Source organism: Haliotis rufescens, unplaced genomic scaffold (genome assembly GCF_023055435.1).
Source record: "Haliotis rufescens isolate VD_foot unplaced genomic scaffold, xgHalRufe1.0.p SCAF_11, whole genome shotgun sequence".
NCBI lineage: Eukaryota > Metazoa > Mollusca > Gastropoda > Lepetellida > Haliotidae > Haliotis > Haliotis rufescens.
In genome coordinates this window covers 33,568,906-33,587,308 of record NW_025963791.1, presented here as the reverse complement: position 1 = coordinate 33,587,308, position 18,403 = coordinate 33,568,906, and the positions used below count along the sequence as shown (strand labels likewise).

Below are 18,403 nucleotides of genomic sequence, written 5' to 3'. Positions count from 1 at the left end.
GTATACATATACAATTTAAGGGAAGGAGTGGGGTTAGTGAGTGCGTATAGTTTTGCGCCGCTTTTAGCAATATTTCAGCAATATCACAGCAGGGGACACCAGAAATGGGCTTCACACATTGTACCCATGTAGGGATCGAACCAGGGTTTTGGGCAAACCCCACCGCCCTCGGTGGGTAGTGGATGGTACATGTGTACTTAAAACAATAAACAAAAGAAATTATGCCAGAACGAAAAATAAACATGTTAGCTGTATTTTTATTCCTGTACTGTTCAGTGGTCATGACATAAAACGTGCCCAAGTCGCGTCTTGGGTTGAAAAAAAAGTTAAGGAATGAGCAGCCAAGAGAATTACTTCCCCAAATCCGATGATTCTTCGCATCAGAGGTCGCTGCTAGCCTAGTTTTGCTAAAAACTTCCATTTATAGTAATGGGGAGGCGAGGTTTGTGAAAAATCAATAAATTTGGATAATTCAGAAAACACTGTGCTAAGAGCTCGTGAACATCACAGTATAAGGCACATCATGTCATAGGGGTTACGGAGCGTGTGAAAACGTCGCGTTGTGTCAAGATTATCTTATCAGCCATATCCTGACACCCCCACAAAATAGACTGTTCCACCTCGTGGAGCCGGTGTAACAGTGTATTCAGTATCGGGGTCGCCCATGTAAGTGTTGCCGCTGTCAGCTGTCAAGTTGGGAATTTTACAATCTGAGAGCACCAAATCAAAGTATCGAAAATGCGTTGTTGTTTAGTTGTGGCATTAATTGCCGTTCTTGTCGTCTGTGACGCTAGGAGGGTGAAAAGGGAACGCAAGCATCATTTGAAAACGCACCACAACCAACACGAGAAATCCTTCAAACACCACCTCGAAACGGACAAGGTAAGTTTACATTGCACAAACTCTATACCCATCTTACACAAGTCTTTTGTTCAGAGTGTGTTGTTTATCCTAGCGGGCCAGGTGGTTTGCGTGATATATAAGATATCCACTGGTAATTAAACTTATAACACACCTTGTGTTATGTTTAACCTGACATTGTTACAAAAGAGAAACTTTGTTTGAAAAAGTTTCACTTTTTAAAATGACCTTTTAACAAGTCTAATAGTTCAGGTTTTTTCTGTATTTTTTACAAATTGAAGCCTAGATCATGCAAGTTTTGTGATATAATATATTTCCTCCCAAATGATATGTGATAATTAATTTAAGTTTCATATTTCAAAATAATACACATCAATGATAATATTCGTCATTTCACCACATTCCAATGTTTATTTGGGGGTGAAAAGTCTATAGTCACGTCAAATAATCCACTTGAAGTGCCCAAAAGTAAATACTCATTATTAGTTACAAACTGTCTAGACATGGTTGAGAAACAGTCTGTGCAATGCCCTCCCACAGGTAATAGAATTTCACCTTTCAAACTATTTTAAGATATAAACCGCTCAAACACAAACATGTGATTTTTACATGCCCATAATTTTCAATTCCTACTCCAACACTGAAATCCTTGCAGTGTCTCATAAATTTTAGCTTGGTGTGTCATGTATGGTTTAGATCGCCCACACTGAGTAAACTAAATGGGGGCCAAGAGCACCAAAATGAGGCCATGTGTGTTTGTTGAGGACTATTGCTCAGTCACTGAGTACAAGCTGGCTAGCCATGGTGATGATCTTGCTATATATATCCCTGATGAAAACATCTCACCTTTGCCCACCTGTAAGGACTTAGAAGAGAAAAAGAGAACGTCTTTTATTCTCTGAACTGTTGACAATTTAAATGTTTATGTAGTTAATGCTTCAAGGATGTGATGATTTGAAACACATGTAGGGAATGGGATAGGAGTGTTTGTTTAATCATTTAGTGATGTTGTGTCATAATTAACTTAAACAATTAAGGATAAGAAACTGTATTTGTTGATATTGTTGTTTGAAACTCACTTGGAAAGTCTTTTTCATAGGTTTGTTGAAAAGAGATAAATGTTTTCTTTGTTAAAATATATTTGTATAAATACATAAGAATAACCTCATAGTGTTTGCACAATATCTATCAATGATGTAAAAAACTGTTTTGTAGCCTCACAACATTATTTATTCCCATATTACATGGAATTAACCAGGATTCTACGCGAAGTGCCCCTGGCAGGCAAATTGCAAACTAATTGTTAATTTGTACAAAATTGGGATTTTTTAGTTCTGATTTTCTTAGACTGAGAAGTTTTGCAACATTGTATTTTGAGATTGTATTCAAAGCGATATATGAAACTAAGCATTAAAACCTGTTCTTATTTATTGGCCCTGTTATCAGTGACATACAGGTTATCTCTACTAAGCCATAAGATTAGGTATGTATTATCATGAATTGGGAAATATTTTGTTTCCGAGTTGTTAATTCTTTCTGACTTTTGTCGCAGACCTGGAGCTGAATATCAGCCTCTGAGCAGGGTTAGATAAGTCCCTGCATCATTTCTCTGTTCCCCAAAATGATTTTGACTTTTGATATATTTGTTACATTTCTTGAGTTGTTGACAATTTAATGGGAAAATTAAATATAGTCCTCGTACTATGGCCTTCTTTTGTATCCCACCATCATCTACAGTGAACAAGAAACATGATGGAATTAGTTCATCATCTGATCTTAATGATGTCATATAGAGGAAAGGCCTGACAAAATGTCAGTAATTACTCTGTTATATGCAGGTGCATGGGTGGCCTGACCCATGAAAATCTGGGGTAGAGTAGGTCTTCAGCAACCCATGCTTGTCGTAAAAGGTGACTATGCTTGTCGTAAAAGGCGACTAAAGGGATCGGGTGGTCAGGTTTGCTGACTTGGTTGATGCATAGCATCGTATCCCAATTGCGTGGATCAATGCTCATGATGTCAATCACTGGATTGTCTGTTCAACACTCAATTATTTACAGACTGCCTTCATATAGCTGGAATATTAATTAGTGCGGTGTTTAACAACAAACAAACAAACATTGAATGAGATGGGGCCAATTATTTTTTTATAAACTCAGCCACTTTGGGGTTATTGAGAATCTGTTTACTAAACAGCAGAATTTCTGCATTCTTGAGACCAATTATATGTTTTATAATGACATGTGTTGTCTTTAGCACATGTTTGTATATACGTTAACAGGAAGTATGACACCCATGGAATACGTGGTTAATTATGGCTGACTCATGCGTGTGTTAACTGTTTTAATGTCACATGTAAGTCCCCAGTGCTGTGGCCTGGAGGTGTGGCTGCTCACTGTGCGGAGTAACATTTGTTAGCTGCCAGGATTTGCTAGAACGCCTCTCTTTCTAGTCATTATCTTTGGTCTGACAGTACCATACTCACCAAAGTGGTCATTGTCGCACATCAGCATCACTTTGGGCAGTTCTCACACAGGCAGCTGACATGCCTTGATATGAGATTATGATTTAATACTGTGTGAATCTCTGTCTCACTCACTCACTCACTCACTGGGGTGGTCGGGTAGCCTTGTGGTTAAAGCTTTCACTCGTCACGTTGAAGACCCAGGTTCGATTCCTGACATGGGCACAATGTGTAAAACCCGAATTTCTGGTGTCCCCTGCAGTGATATTGCTGTAATATTGCTAAAAGCAGCTAAAAACCTGACTCACTCACTCAAAGCCATATTAGTCTGTGACAGAAATAGGGTTTAGTGAACAAACTAAAATAGGGACTGGGTACAGTTTAGGTGCTCATGATGTCAATCACTGGATTGTCGGGTCCAGATTCGATTTACAGGCCTTGGTCTTATTTCTGTAATCATGGTAATATTGCTGAGTCTGTCATTAAACAAACAAACAAACAAACACTTTTGTTTCACCAAATGTTCAGTGCATCGTGATACACTGTGCCACAATAAAAATATCTTAAAGTAAGCTGAAGGATTGACTGAAACAAAGTGACACCAGTGGACATACAAGAGTGAGCAGGATTTACCTTAAGAATGGCATGACAGTGGGATCACTGCACCAACAAGACATCACATACCATGTAGGCAACTATGCTTGTCGTATGGGCAGGGGAGGGGCCGGGGGGGGGGGGGGGGGGGGGGTCAGATCTTTGTATAAGTATCACCTGTCCCCAACTTGATTCAAATAAAACTGTTTTCTATACAAAATCTAGGGGGGCAACTGCCCCCCCCTGCCTGGCTGGCTACGGCACTGCATAGATAGGTTTTTCTTTGTGTGAATTAAACTTTGTGTGAGTGAATAAACGTCTGAGCATTACACTAATTAGTTCCAATCATTCCAGTCTCCTCATACAGCCGGAATATTGTTGAGTGTGTTAAACAAAAATACAAGCCAGTAAACAAATATCGTGGATGTGATTGTAAGAAATAGTTAGAACATGTAGAATACTCTGACTGTTTTACTCAGAGGACAGAATACTTCAGTACACCTGTATAAACTTCATAGAAATATGACATACATAATGGAGTTGTTATGGTGACCAGTGCCATCTGTTTTGTTTCAACCTTAACAATTCTTTTATTGGTAAGATTAAATACAAACATGTCTTGTTCTATGTCAGGTTTTCTAAGAATGTTAAACGTTGATTAGGGGCTGTGTCGGATAGCGGAGTGGTTTAAAATGTCTGCTTGTGAAACAAATCCTGAGTTTGATTCCTTGCGTTTGTACAATCTGTTCAGCCCATTTCTGGTCTCCTCTGCAATTATATTTTTGGGGTCAGTGCGTGCATGGTACACTGCCACTATATCATTAACAAACAGTACTCGGTAACACTCTCAGAATTATCCAGTTACTACATTTGCTGACAGCTGATTTAAGAATCCAAGTACAATATCTCATGAGTAATGTGCATATTAAAGAATTGAAGTAAAAATTTAAAAGTTACCTGTGCAAGTGTTTGCTTGATATCTAAGAAAATCTCTGGACTCTTGTCAATAGTGTCTGCCTGGAGACTGGAAGTTTGGTGGTTCGATCCCTGCCTGCGTCATCCCAAAAGACGTTAAAAGACGGTACTTGTTGCTACCCTGCCTGACACTCAGCATTAAGGGGCTAAAACAAAGACCGGTCTGCTCAGAGTCAGTATACTGTGTCTGTGTGGGGCATCCATGTTTTAACTATGGCATGGTACATCAGCAGGCTAGCACTATAAAACAGGCTTTAGCCTGGACTAGGACAAGCAGCCACACACATACACATACACATGAGCATTCATGTTGCCATCTTAGTACGATTTTAATCCCCATTCCACCTCACAATCCAACTCGCGACACACGATCGCATGAATAGCAGAAAAAATGCTGCATCATCAGTATGTGGTTTCAGATTCCTGTTTATTCCGATATCATTTTGCAAAAGAAAACCTGACATAATGTATTTACTTTCTGTATTGAATTACTACAAATATCCTGACATTTGTAAGCCATAAATAGGCTGACCTACTCTTGGTTTGTAGTCTCAAGTGCATCAAGCCATGTTAATTCTGTCTAGTGACGCTGCACATGTCTTACATCCAACAAATTTAGGTTAACTCCGGTGGGATTTCTTGTTAGCATTACGAGTGTTTCATTGTCAAGCCACGATGTGAGGACAAACTGCTTTGTGCTGATTGTGGGTCTATAAGTCTATTGGGAGCAATTGTATCGTTGCTGTTAATCAGAATAAAACTCAGAACAATGCAGCAGGAGAATTGTAAGCTGTTGACAAATCATTATCTGCCCCTCCTGGAATGTTAAACATCACTGTAGACAGTCACTGGCCAAAAAGCAAGAAGAAATTAATTTTGTGTGCGAAGAAATTCGTTCTTTTAGAGCCCTGAACTGTTATTTGTGTTTCTTGTAAAATTAAGCACCTTCTTAAAAACCCCACCACACACACCTTGGTGATCCAGTTTGATTGTTTTTGAGAACGAAACTACTAAAAGTTTAAGTACATGTTGCCATGGCAAAGTGAACTATTTGAGTTATCTGCCCCTGCCAGAACAAAACCTGACATGATCTGAGAGATGAGAATCTTAAGCATGTTAAGATTTATTTTAGCCATATTTACTGTTTTGTTAATGTAGATGTTGATTGTTTTGATTTTCTGAGTTAGAATCGGTCTTCAGCAACCCATGCTTGTTGTGAGAGGTGACTAATGGGATCGGGTTTTGGGGATTGCTGACTTGTTTGATGAATGTCATCGCATCCCAGTTGCGTAGACTGATGCTTATGATATCAATCACTGGATTGTCTGATCCAGATTTGTTTATTCACAGACCGATGTCATATACCTGGAAACATATTGCTGAGTACGGCATTAAACAACACGTAAATAAAATACAAATATTTTTATGGTGTCCTCCAGCTTGCTACGGAGAACTTCCTCAACCGAATCTGCCAGCATCTTTTATTTCATCTGTAGCATGAAGCGGAGCAAGGTGTGTTCATTATGGGATATAATACACATACCTATTCTATGCGGATGTGTTGCAATAGATGTCATGTGTTTACATGTCTCCCGAACACTGCCACAGGTCAACGAGCACCAGGGCTGAGGGAAAGAAGACTGTGTTCCCTCCTTCGCTAAGGTCACTGATGGTTACGTCTGCTGCAGCTGTCAGGCAGTTAATCAAGTGGAATGATCTTTGTCAAGCTGCTACTCTTGACATGACTAAGTCACCATGTCAGAGGAATGTTCCTGGTGCAGCCAAGGTCAGATATCTGCTGCTTGTTGATGGAGCAGGTTTTGCTTTCACAGACAATAATAAGACTGCATGAATATTGTGGACATGCTTCAGTGGGTAGGCTAAAAGATGCATAATTTATCTACGTGCCCAGGGCCTGTGTTACTGTGGTGCTTATAAGAGACCGAGAGATTCAGTGAGTGATTCAACATGCCTTGAACAGCTTTCTGTTATTGCATGTGGCAGTTAGGGACCAGTCATTTATTATTGTGGTGAGATGGGTGAGAGGCAGTCAGGGGAGGGTCGACAAAAAGTATGACAGTCTCTAGGGGATGGTCATTTAAAATAGGGTACAATTAATAATAAAATATTAAGTTCTTTTGCACTAGAAATATAGGAAATCTCACAGAGATGCAGTTTCTAGAAACGAAACCAATCAATACAGGTATGGTGCTGACAAACCAAGGATCCTTATCAGTTCACATCAGGGATTCAAACCCGTACTCATTGGATACTAGCAGCTCTATGATGATTAAGACCACTGGGCTGTCTGGGCCCCACTTAATTGTGAACGACAAACTCAAGGTCAATGTTCCGAGCTGCTGGTGCTTGTTTGTTCGCCACACTCAGCAATATTCCACCTATATGACAGCTGTCTGTAAATAATCGATTCTGGACTAGACAATCCAGTGATTGACATCATGAGCATCAATCCATGCAATTGGGATACAATGACATGCATCGATCAAGTCAGCGAGCCTGACCACCCGACCCCGTTAGTCACCTCTTTAGACAAGCATTGTGGCTTTTTGTGGCAAGCATGGGTTGCTGAAGACCTATTCTACACCGGATCTTCACAAACTTTACTGAAATCACTGGAATAGTTGTTGACCTATAGAGGAGGATACCGAAAAAGCCACCTGCCCACTAGCCCGTGGCTAGCAGAATTTCAGTCGGCCTAAAGAATCTGACATGCCCCTATCCTGACTGGCTTTTGAAAATTTAACTGTGATTTTTTTTTATGCACACCTCTTAGCTGATCAAATTAACAAGTGTTCTGTTGTTTCTGTGATCAATAGGACCATGTAAAACCAAGCATCAAATTAATATATTTATCCAATAGAGGTCGCAAGATCAGATTTACGCCCCTTCATTATAGTGACTCATGATTTGCAATTTGTGTTTACTTTATCATGTTTATTGATACCTTCGCAGAATCCAATTTCTGGAAAAATGAACTGTTGCATATTTTACCATTGAAATCGTAAACTGGCTGGTAACCTTTAAAGCTAGCGAGCCCTCCTGCCTAGCAATATCTTCAGTCTACTTCACACACTGATCCTATCTACATCATAAACATTATAATTACCATATTTGCTGTAATACATGTATGTGCCCAGGGTGCTTGAAAAATTGACCCAGGAGGAATGCTTATTAAATCCATTCATAGTGAATTAAATTTGTCAGTGATCAAGTGGTAGTTGACAAACTTTGTTCAAGTGTCTGTAATATTAACATTTTTCAAAAAGGGCAAAATAAATTAATTGCTAGATTATCATCGCCTTTTTTTTCAAAAGCGTGGAGGCAGGTTTTTTATTTTTTTATTTACTATTTTCTATTTTCTATTTTCCTTTAAAGTTGTCAAGTTGGAGACTGGACTATTGACTTTTATTAACTTTAGTGGACAGATTGGATATATCATATATGCCATATTTTGACTCGTTAAAAGTCATATTTGTTGTAGTTTGACTTTTGTATGTCAACATAGAGTTTTCGGATTGCGAGTGCGGGAGCATCGACGGTGAATGGTCATCTTGTTCAGTACGAAAAAAAATATGTGGCAATAGCAACAGCTGTATCAAAGTGCCCTGCTCGTGGCTATTAATTTATTTCAAGTATATATAGTCAAAAAGTTGTAACTAAAATAACATGATATTGGAATATATTATCCCTGGTAAAATAATAGTTTCTGATACAATTCCTCCTATTATTGTATCAAAATTCTTTCAAGAATTTTTATTGGGTAACTTTAAACTGTATCACCAGTAGATTCCGAGAAAATGTGTGTGCAGCTGATGTCTGCTTCCAGCTTAATTGACAAGACAACATACACGGTTGTCTTAATCTCTGCATATTAAACAATGCCTAGCAGAACAGGAAATACAATTTAGATGGTAAATAATGTCTAGTGATGTTTTATCTCAAATTTCAAATTTGTATTGACCAAGTTTAATAGTTGTCACCGAGCTGTTCGTTTACCTGAATTCGCTAAAGGGATAAGATGTAATTTTATTTCTGTGGAAGACAAACACCTTTTTATTGCAAATGTAGGGATTGTGTTTGCGCTGGTGATGTGCTTCATTCCAATTCACTTTATAGAGGTATATAAATTAGCATGAAGGCTTTCTCAGGGGGGTCGCCATATAGGCAGGGTCACATTATGGACGGTAGCGAGTACCATCATGACAGCTGACAGCAAGAAGAAGTTAGGCAGGCACACACCGAGAGTCAGTTGTAGACCAGTTTGTGGCATGACATAATCATGAAATGGCCGTTTGACAACTGATGTCGTTACAATGTTCTTAACATTAAGACTGCCTCCGTGGTCTAGTGGTAGAGCGACCGTCCAGAGAGCGGAAGGTCCGATGTTCGATCCCCGACCACATCATACCAAAAGACGTTAAAAGATGGTACTTGTTGTTACCCTGTCTGACGCTCGGCATTAAGGGGCTAAAACAAGGACTGGTCGACTCGGAGTCAGTATACTGTGTCTGAGTGGGGTATTCATGTTAAACTGCGGCATGGCATCTCAGTGGGCTAGCACTATAAATCGGGATCAGTCCGGTCTAGTACAAGCAGACACACACACACGTGCATGCACATCGCTATAAAAGTGCAATAATCTTGGACGCGACGTTAAACCCCATTTCACCTCACCTCTGAACATTAAGAAAAAGAATAGGCACATGGGCAAATAAAATTCATTCGTTGGGAGGTTTTGACATGAGTCGGGTGGGGGATGATTATCTAGCAATTAATTTATAATGGCCTTGTAATCTTTAGGTGTATGTGCCCCTGACATCCTGCTGTTTTCTGTAAAATTTGTGTAATATACTCAAGAAAATATGGACTTTCATGTAAATTGTCAGTCTTAGTAGGGGATGCCTGTAAGACGTCCCTACAGATAGGTCTAAAGTTGGTCAGTCGGAATGTAACGATTCACAATACCTACGATATCATCGATACTTAGGTACACACGATACTTGAATCATCAGTTTGTGAGTTTGCGATATGCTATTATTAGAACAGGAACTTACCTCCCATAAGTAGCATAGCACCACCTGACCTGTACATGTCAGAACAAAAAGACCTGTTAGCTGAGGACACGCGGACTAACTGTTACATTTATTTACCATCCCTTCATTTAAAACAGTTATGTTCTTGTCGTTTCCATTGTTAAAGGTTTTGAGATAACAATGAATAAATGTATGCAGAAAATGGCTTTAGAGATGTATTTCAGTGATTTCATCATTTTAACTATTTGATGAGGTGTATCGGGAAACAAGTAGTACCATCAGTCCGTATCGTGATACAAATCATATCCCAAGATACCAGGTTATGCTCAGCTCTATTGATCAGGGTGCTAAATGTGTCGAATTAGGTTTAACATGTCATAAGTAGGCATATCTTGCTATCGTAGTGGTCTAGTGATCGTAACTCCCATACTTTGACATTAGGGGTGACTATTGGTCTGGAAATCACTATTGCGATAGCTATTGATATTGAAAGAAACTATTGCAATAACTATTGATATTGCAAGCAGCTGTTGCGATAAATATCGATAGTTTACAGTATCATTTTAGATGGATTTTAGAGTTGCATTAAACCTTGGAACTGAAGTTTCCTTTGAATGTGATAACCATAACAACAAATAAAAACCGGTAAAGTTTGCGATATGACTGATTTGTTTTTTCTTTACCCTAATAATTAAAGAAATAGAAACTTCCACAATACCATGTGTAAATTACTACCACTCATGATCGAAAGAAAAACTAATTTGAACAGCATTGCATGTATTTTATTGATATGGTAAATACAATAGTAACTATCGATATTCCTAACAGAAATTGATACTATTGATGGTAAACTGATTTAACAATCAATTTATTGACTTTAAGTGCTTACCAATAGCAATATATCGATATTTTGATTTATCGTGACACCCCTATTTGACATATAGACCTACAACTGTCGTTATGCTTCGAAACAATTGGCTATGCAGATTTGCTTCCCCTAAGGGATGATATGATACCATGAGCTTGGATGTCAATCACAGATGCATCAAGATTATACTTAGTTGCCAGCTCCATTTTCATGCCCCTGAGTGACCCATGTGGTCAATGTGTAAGTCACTCTTTCTCGGAATAATAGCCATTCTTCCTCTGAATTTATAGCCAGCTTAATAAAACTCCTCTGTTTTCTCCCCGTGTCAAGGTATTCATAATATTATCTTCCAGCACCAAGGGAGACATGAAATGGTCTTGTTTCTCCCATGAAGCTCATGCTGTGATGGATGTAATGCTGAGTTTGCTTTGTGAAATGACAAATGGAACCTGTGTTTTATATACTTGGGTAATTATTCCAGGCTCCAAAACTTGTCTGTATTTGTGAACTGATAAAAGCTAGGCAGGTATAGTCTGGAAGGTAATTTAAGGTACTGACGTTTACTACAATATCTGAAAAACTATTGGACCTAATCCAGTCAAAGTTGGTATGAGATTATTAAACAGTCATACATAACTGGATATTACATTTAAAGACAATCCGTGCATGAATAATAATCACGGGAATCACGCACATTGAGATGCCAAACGCTAACACCGTATTTGTGCGTGCCTGATTACCGTGCACCCTTTCGAGTGGAGTTGATTGGTTCAACTGTGTCATATGGCCCTGTGACACAGGGGTAGCATTATGCAGATGGCTGTTTCAATGAATGCTCGTTCCACCCGTGACGAACAGGTCTGGTTGTTGATGAAATATAGTGATAGCTAAATAGACAGATTTTTATTCATGCACCGATTGTCTTTAAATGTAATATCCAGTTATGTATGACTGTTTAATAATCTCATACCAACTTTGACTGGAGTAGGTCCAATAGTTTTTCAGATATTGGAGTAAACATCGGTACCTTAATTTACCTTCCAGACTATATATGTGTAGAGCTAACTGAACACAGGACCATTGTACTCCTCAGTCGTAAGAAAACAAATCAGCTGAAGCATGACAAAATTCTGTCTTTTGAAATTAGTTTTGTGTTCTTTGTCCTTTCCATTACAGCCCTGGGACAGACAGAGGTTTATACATTTGTGTTTTATTGATAACATGTATGCATCATGCTGGGACGCAGAGGTATTATTGCTTATGACAAAATATATGGTTGTTGGGTAGTAGAGCGTTTTCTTGTCATTCTGAAAATTTGGGTTCAGTTCCCAGAATAGGAACTTACTGACCTCGTTGCAGTGTCTGACAGAATTTGTCCACCGAATTTAGATACATGATATCATACAGATACCCTTACTGCTTACAAATAATTAGACCTCCGTGGTTGAAAGGGAGAGCATCTGCCCGGAGACCAGAAGGTCCGGGTTTGATCCCTGGCCTCCTCATACCAAAAGACATTACAAGATGGTACTTGTTGTTACCCTACCTTGCGCTCGGCATTCAGGGACTAAAACAAGGAATGGTCGGTTTGGAGTCAGTATACTGTGTCTGAGTGGGGTATTCATGTCTGAGTGGGTATTCATGTTAAACTGTGGCATGGTATTTCAGTGGGCTAGCACTATAAAATCAGCCTTAATGTGGACTTGTACAAGCAGCCACACCTATCCACCACATACACACATCGCTGTATATGTTCAATAATCTTGGACGCGATGTTAACCACCTTTCACCTCACCTTACTTGCAAATACTTATTGAAAAGCCTCTGAAGATATCCCAGATGAACCTTCTTGTCGCCTGGTCTCTGTTACATGTGTTGTGGCCAAGGCTTGACATGAATTATGTGAACAATGTTAGTTCGGATAATAAGTTTCCCAAGTGGGAGTAGAAGCTTCTCATGGTGACAAGCGTGCTGATGATGATGACATTTGGTGGGGTGAACACGCCTCACTTCATGACATTTACTGATTGGGGCTAGTTACCAAATTAACACCAGTTTTTACCAAACGGATGTTAAATATGTCATACATTCACACCCACCCAACACCAGCTCAGTGCATAAGAGCATCAAATGTCCCATAGGGTATGCTGATGTGGTAATTAGGATTTTATTTAAACACGATGCTTTGTTTGCATGGTGAATCTTTTAGTCGGTCTAGAGATAAGTTGACAGAGAGTTCAAGATGGCTGTCCCTCCAAGTTCCGATTCCTTGAGAGCAGTATCGCCATGATCACTGGGTTTTCAGCACTATATTAGTGTACTGGTTAACTGCAGAATTATATGTGTATTAATGTCATGTTTCTCAAATGACTTTTAATTTTGGATTTCCGGTTCTTGTTGGTAATTGGGGTAAAAGCATCAGGAACATTTTGGATTATACTTTTGTTCATAAGTAAGAACAAGGCTGGATATGCTGTATACATGTATGCAGTGGTTGTTTACCATGTCTCACTGTTTAGCCTATTGTCTTGCTATTTACAATGAACGTTTGCACTCTGCAAAAGATAAAAGTCTTGTGATTTGTATTTTTCTACATTTTCCTGTTTTTTTATGATTGGATTTGTTTGTTTGTTGTTTAACGCCACACTCGGCAATATTCCAGCTATATGACGGCGGTCTGTAAATAATCGAGTCTGGACGAGTCAATCCAGTAATTGACATCATGAGCATCGATCCACGCAATTGGGATACGATGACATGCATCAACCAAGTCAGTGAGCCTGACCACCAGATCCTGTAAGTCGTCTCTTACGACAAGCATAGTCGCCTTTTATGGCAAGCATGGGTTGCTGAAGACCTATTCTACCCCGGATCTTCACTGGTCTGTTTTGGTTGGAGGAACCCATTAACAAATGACAACATGGCTTGTGAGCTTGTTTTCTGTTTGTGGAAGGGGTGGTGGTTTGATTCCCCTCATGGGTACAATGTGTGAAGCACATTTCTGGTGTCCCCCACCTGTGATATTGATGGAATATTGCTAAGAGAGGTGTAAAACCAAACTCACTCACTTTTCTTGTCACAGCAAGTGTTGAAAGGTCATATTCAGATAGTCGTGCTGATATTTGTGTTTTGAGTTTTTTGAGGTCATGTTTCATTCTGTCATGTACATGATGTGCATGGTATTTATCCAATATATTCCAGTATTGATATAATTGCATAATGTTCATGTTTATTTGAAATATGTTACAATATTTTCACTTGTGAAACAGATTGCTTGTTGTTGTATAAATGCTTAAAGAATTGTGGTAAATTTTATGCACATATTCCGCATATCTGTCATTGTAAACTGGTGACAAGGACACGGTAATCGAATTTAAGTTTGACATGTTAACAAGCTAAATGTTATAGATGAAGTTGGTGCTGAATGAGGATGTGGTGAGATGGGTTTGTACGCAGGAATTATTCATGATTTAAATGTAGAACTTGACATCAAAATATATTAGAGCAAGTGGTGTTGTGAAAATGGGTTGTGAATGTGTGCTTGGCAAATTATGGTCTTTTGTAAACGAAGAACAGTATGTAGCTGGGTATGGATAAATGTTGGTTTAGATGTCCAGGCACCAGACTGCTGACTGCCTCCGTGGTCTAGTGGCAGAGCATCTGCCTGACCTTCCAGGGTTCGATCCCCGGCCGCGTCATACCAAAAGAAATTAAAAGATGGTACTTGTTGTTACCCTGTCTGGCGCTCGGCATTAAGGGGCTAAAACAAGGACTGGTCGGCTCAGAGTCAGTATACTGTGTCTGAGTTGGGTATTCATGTTAACCTGCGGCATGGTATCTCAGTGAGTTAGCACTATATATCGGCATCAGTCTGGACTAGTAACAGACGGCCACACAACACACACACACACATGCGTGCATGCACGTCGCTATATAAGTGCAATAATCTTGGACGTGACGTTGAACCCCATTAGATCTCACCTCACCGGATCACTGGTCAGTATCTCAAGGCAGGTGTGGGTTATTGTGAAGTTTTATTCTTGTCTATGCGGTGAGGAATGCAGAATGAAACAGAGCTCCAGATAAGTTTTTGGTGTTGTGGGTATTTTACCCATGCATTTTAAAATCATTGGGTATCAGTAATTCTATTTTGGTATTCAAATTTCTGTTACCGACTAGTTTTTACACATGTGGGTATTTAAGTTAAATATTTAAAAACACTATTCATCTAGTCCCTGCAAACTGGTGTCGTGTGGGTTTGAGAGCTTTATAGGACTCAAAAATACCACGATACTTCCACAAGAAAATGTGATGGCAAAGGATCATGATGTAACTGTCATTGTGGAGTTTGGCAAGGTTGATGGAATGCCCGTTTATAATTTCAAAATAAGTTGCTGATTTGCTAATCGAAAACGCAGGGTTACTTCACAATATTTTGATGATACGCACAAGTTTTATTTTTGTAGCGTAACTGTAATGTTCGTTGCGTATTTGATACGCTTGGATTTTATTTTACTGCGTATTTCTGCATTTCTGATGCGTATTTTACGCAGATACGCAGCTTATCTGGTGCCCTGTGAAATATTACTGGCAGATTGCAAAATAGACTTTATGATATATATGGTGAAGACCATATCCTCACAAACTTTAACAATATGTGTACAGTTGAAACAGGACTGATTTAAGATAATGTTGGAATTTGACTTCCACTGACACCAGTAGTTTTATTGGTAGACTTTATTAAACACTGGGAGGTTTTTATGCATGGAATTCTCCCCATTATTATTACCATTCAACGCCAGGGGTAAACAGTGTCTGAAAGAAGAATACGCCAGGGCATGTATTCGAGGAAATATGGTATTGTGATTTCATAATTTGCTAGGAGTGAAAGCAGAAAAAGTCCAGATTTGCAAAGTTCAGAAAAATGTGAGCTGGAGAGAGCCCTTCAGGAACTGACAGTGTTTGATTTCAAACTGTGAATGGAGCTGAATGATCGCTTTAAGGAAGACAAATTTTAGATATGGGTGTAAAAACTTTTGATCTGGCTGATAGAATGAATTTGGTTTGATGTCAGCACATGTTGAAAAATACAAGAAACTTCAGAAGCTTGATCTGTTGAATAGAGCTGGTCTCATGTTTTATCAACATCGGTAGAGAGACATAGTACCACATCATATTCATGTCCTGGGGAAGAATGTTCATGTACTACGCAAATACAGTAATGGTCAACTATAGACCGGAAAGGGGAATAAAATATATGTTAAAGATGATTATTATACATGAACTTATAGAGATCATATGTTTGGCTGTAGATTTGTTTGCATGTTATGTACTGCCTCACTAAGCTGAATTCCAACTATATGACCGCTTTGTAAATGGGGCGGTCGGGTAGCCTAGTGGTTAAAGCATTCGCTCAACACGCCGAAGACCCGGGTTCGATTCCCGAGATGGGTACAATGTGTGAAGCCCATTTCTGGTGTCCCCCACCGTGATATTGCTGGAATATTGCTAAAAAACATACTCACTCACTCACTCACTCGTTTGTAAATATTTGGATGTGTCCCAAAAATATATTTGACTTTCAGATTTATAAATAACTTTTTTTTAAATGTAAATCTTCAGTATCCATTGTTTGTGATCAGGTGAGGAGGATATCTGGTAAACTTTGGTACAAGGTACTTAGTGTTGTGAAATTTGTTCTAATAAATAATAGATTTGATGTTCTTTTTTAATGTATACATGATTGCATGTATACAAGTTTTTCTCTGTTGGGGCAAGTTATCAGCTGGAACCCAAGTATTTGTTTGCCCAATCGTGTGAGTGTATCCAGTGGAAAGGTTTCTGTGAAAGGAGACACATGGCCTGGCGATCTGCTATCTAAGGTGCTAGGACATATCAGTGTTATACTATCTCCGCGTTAGATTCTACTTCAGTGTGGGCCAGTATAGTACACACTGAGACACATCACCATTAGGGATGAAAATATACATTGGTGCACTGCTGATGATTCGATATATTTTTTTCTGTATCAGTAGGAGACGATACACTTGCTCAAATATATTAGTTACCGCTTGTTTAATGACCCCCTCAATTTTGTCAGTCAAATGATTTCACAGACCACACCACACCACACCACACCACACCACACCACTGGGGGAAATCTGTTGTTTCTACATCCTGTCATCTCATTCTTTATACAGGTATAATGACTTATCTTACCTAGACCATGATGTAGTGTCCATTGACAACCACAATTTTCTGACTTGCATGTCAAGGTTTTAGAACAACATTATTTGGTGATTTGCTTGTCTGGTTTGTCAATTTTTCAGTTTGTCCAGTGTGGTGCTAAACAAGAAATAAACAATGTTCCAGCTATACAATGGCGATTTGTTGAGTCTGGAAGTCATGAACATTGATTGATTTGGTTTGGTTTGGTTATGATGGCATGCACTCAACCTAGTCTCCTTTCCTGACTGCTCACTCCAATAAGTCACCTCTTCATTACAACCAGCCTCCGGGGTAGAATAGGTCTTCAGCGACCCATGCTTGCCGTGAAAGGCGACTATGCTTGTCGTAAAAGGCGACTAACGGGATCGGGTGGTCAGGCTCGCTGACTTAGTTGATGCATGTCATCGATCCCAATTGCATGGATTGATGCTCATGATGTCAATCACTGGATTGTCTGGTCCAGACTCGATTATTTTACAGACCACCGTCATATAGCTGGAATATTGCTGAGTGCGGCGTTAAACAACAAACCAACCAACCAACCATTAAAACCGCATAGGTTGCTTGAGACGTATGTTCTTACCCAGAATCTCTACTTGTCTCATGCTTCTTCAGTATATTTTACTCACTAGTGATCATTTTCGTCAGGACTGCCTCTCTGGTCTAGTGGGAGAGCGTCTGCCTGGAGAGCGGAAGTTTCAGGGTTTGATTTCCGTCTGCATCATACCAAAAGATGTTAAAAGATGGTACTTGTTACAAGTACCTGGTCTAGTGGCTAGAGCTTTTGCTTGTCATTCTGAAGACTTGGGTTCAGTTCCCATAATAGGAGATTTCTGTGATATTGCAGGAATAATGCTAGTGTGGTACACAACCCAACTTACTGACCTTGTTGCAGTGTTAAACGGAATTTGTCCACTGAATTTAGATATATGATCTCATACAAAAACCCTTACTGCTTACAAATAATTATTAGACTGCCTCCATGGTTTTGTGGGAGAGAAGAAGGTCTGGGGTACATAACTATTTGCGACTGATTTCCTTTACAGTCAAGTCCCGTAAATCCGACGTTGGTTGCATATGATTATGTCGGATTAACGAGTATGTCGGATAAACGAAATTAGGTAGTATCAACGTTAGTGATTGAAAATTGGACATCTACACTATAGACAAAGATTCAAACATGTTGTAATAAAAAAAAGGAAAAAGGAAAAATTCATATTGTTAGCAGAATATGTTTTCTAATCATGCAACCTCTAAAGTTTTACACAAAACTACCGTTATGGACTGTATGAATGATTCAAAATACTTTTTAAGGCATGGCCTGGAATGGAAGTTGCCAATTTGAATCTAGTGCCGCAA

At 39.2% G+C, this 18,403-nt stretch overlaps 1 protein-coding gene across 2 annotated transcripts in view; it reads left to right on the top strand.

Moving 5' to 3' along the window:
* Positions 1–620: 620 nt before the first annotated feature.
* LOC124151215 (histidine-rich glycoprotein-like) overlaps positions 621–18,403 on the top strand; it is a 70,795-nt gene continuing 53,012 nt past the window's right edge. For both annotated transcript variants that reach the window (XM_046523572.2, XM_046523571.2), the window contains exon 1: positions 621–882. In XM_046523572.2, coding sequence (XP_046379528.1) covers positions 739–882 — 144 coding nt within the window. In that variant the 5' untranslated portion in view covers positions 621–738. The remainder of the gene's footprint in view (positions 883–18,403) is intronic.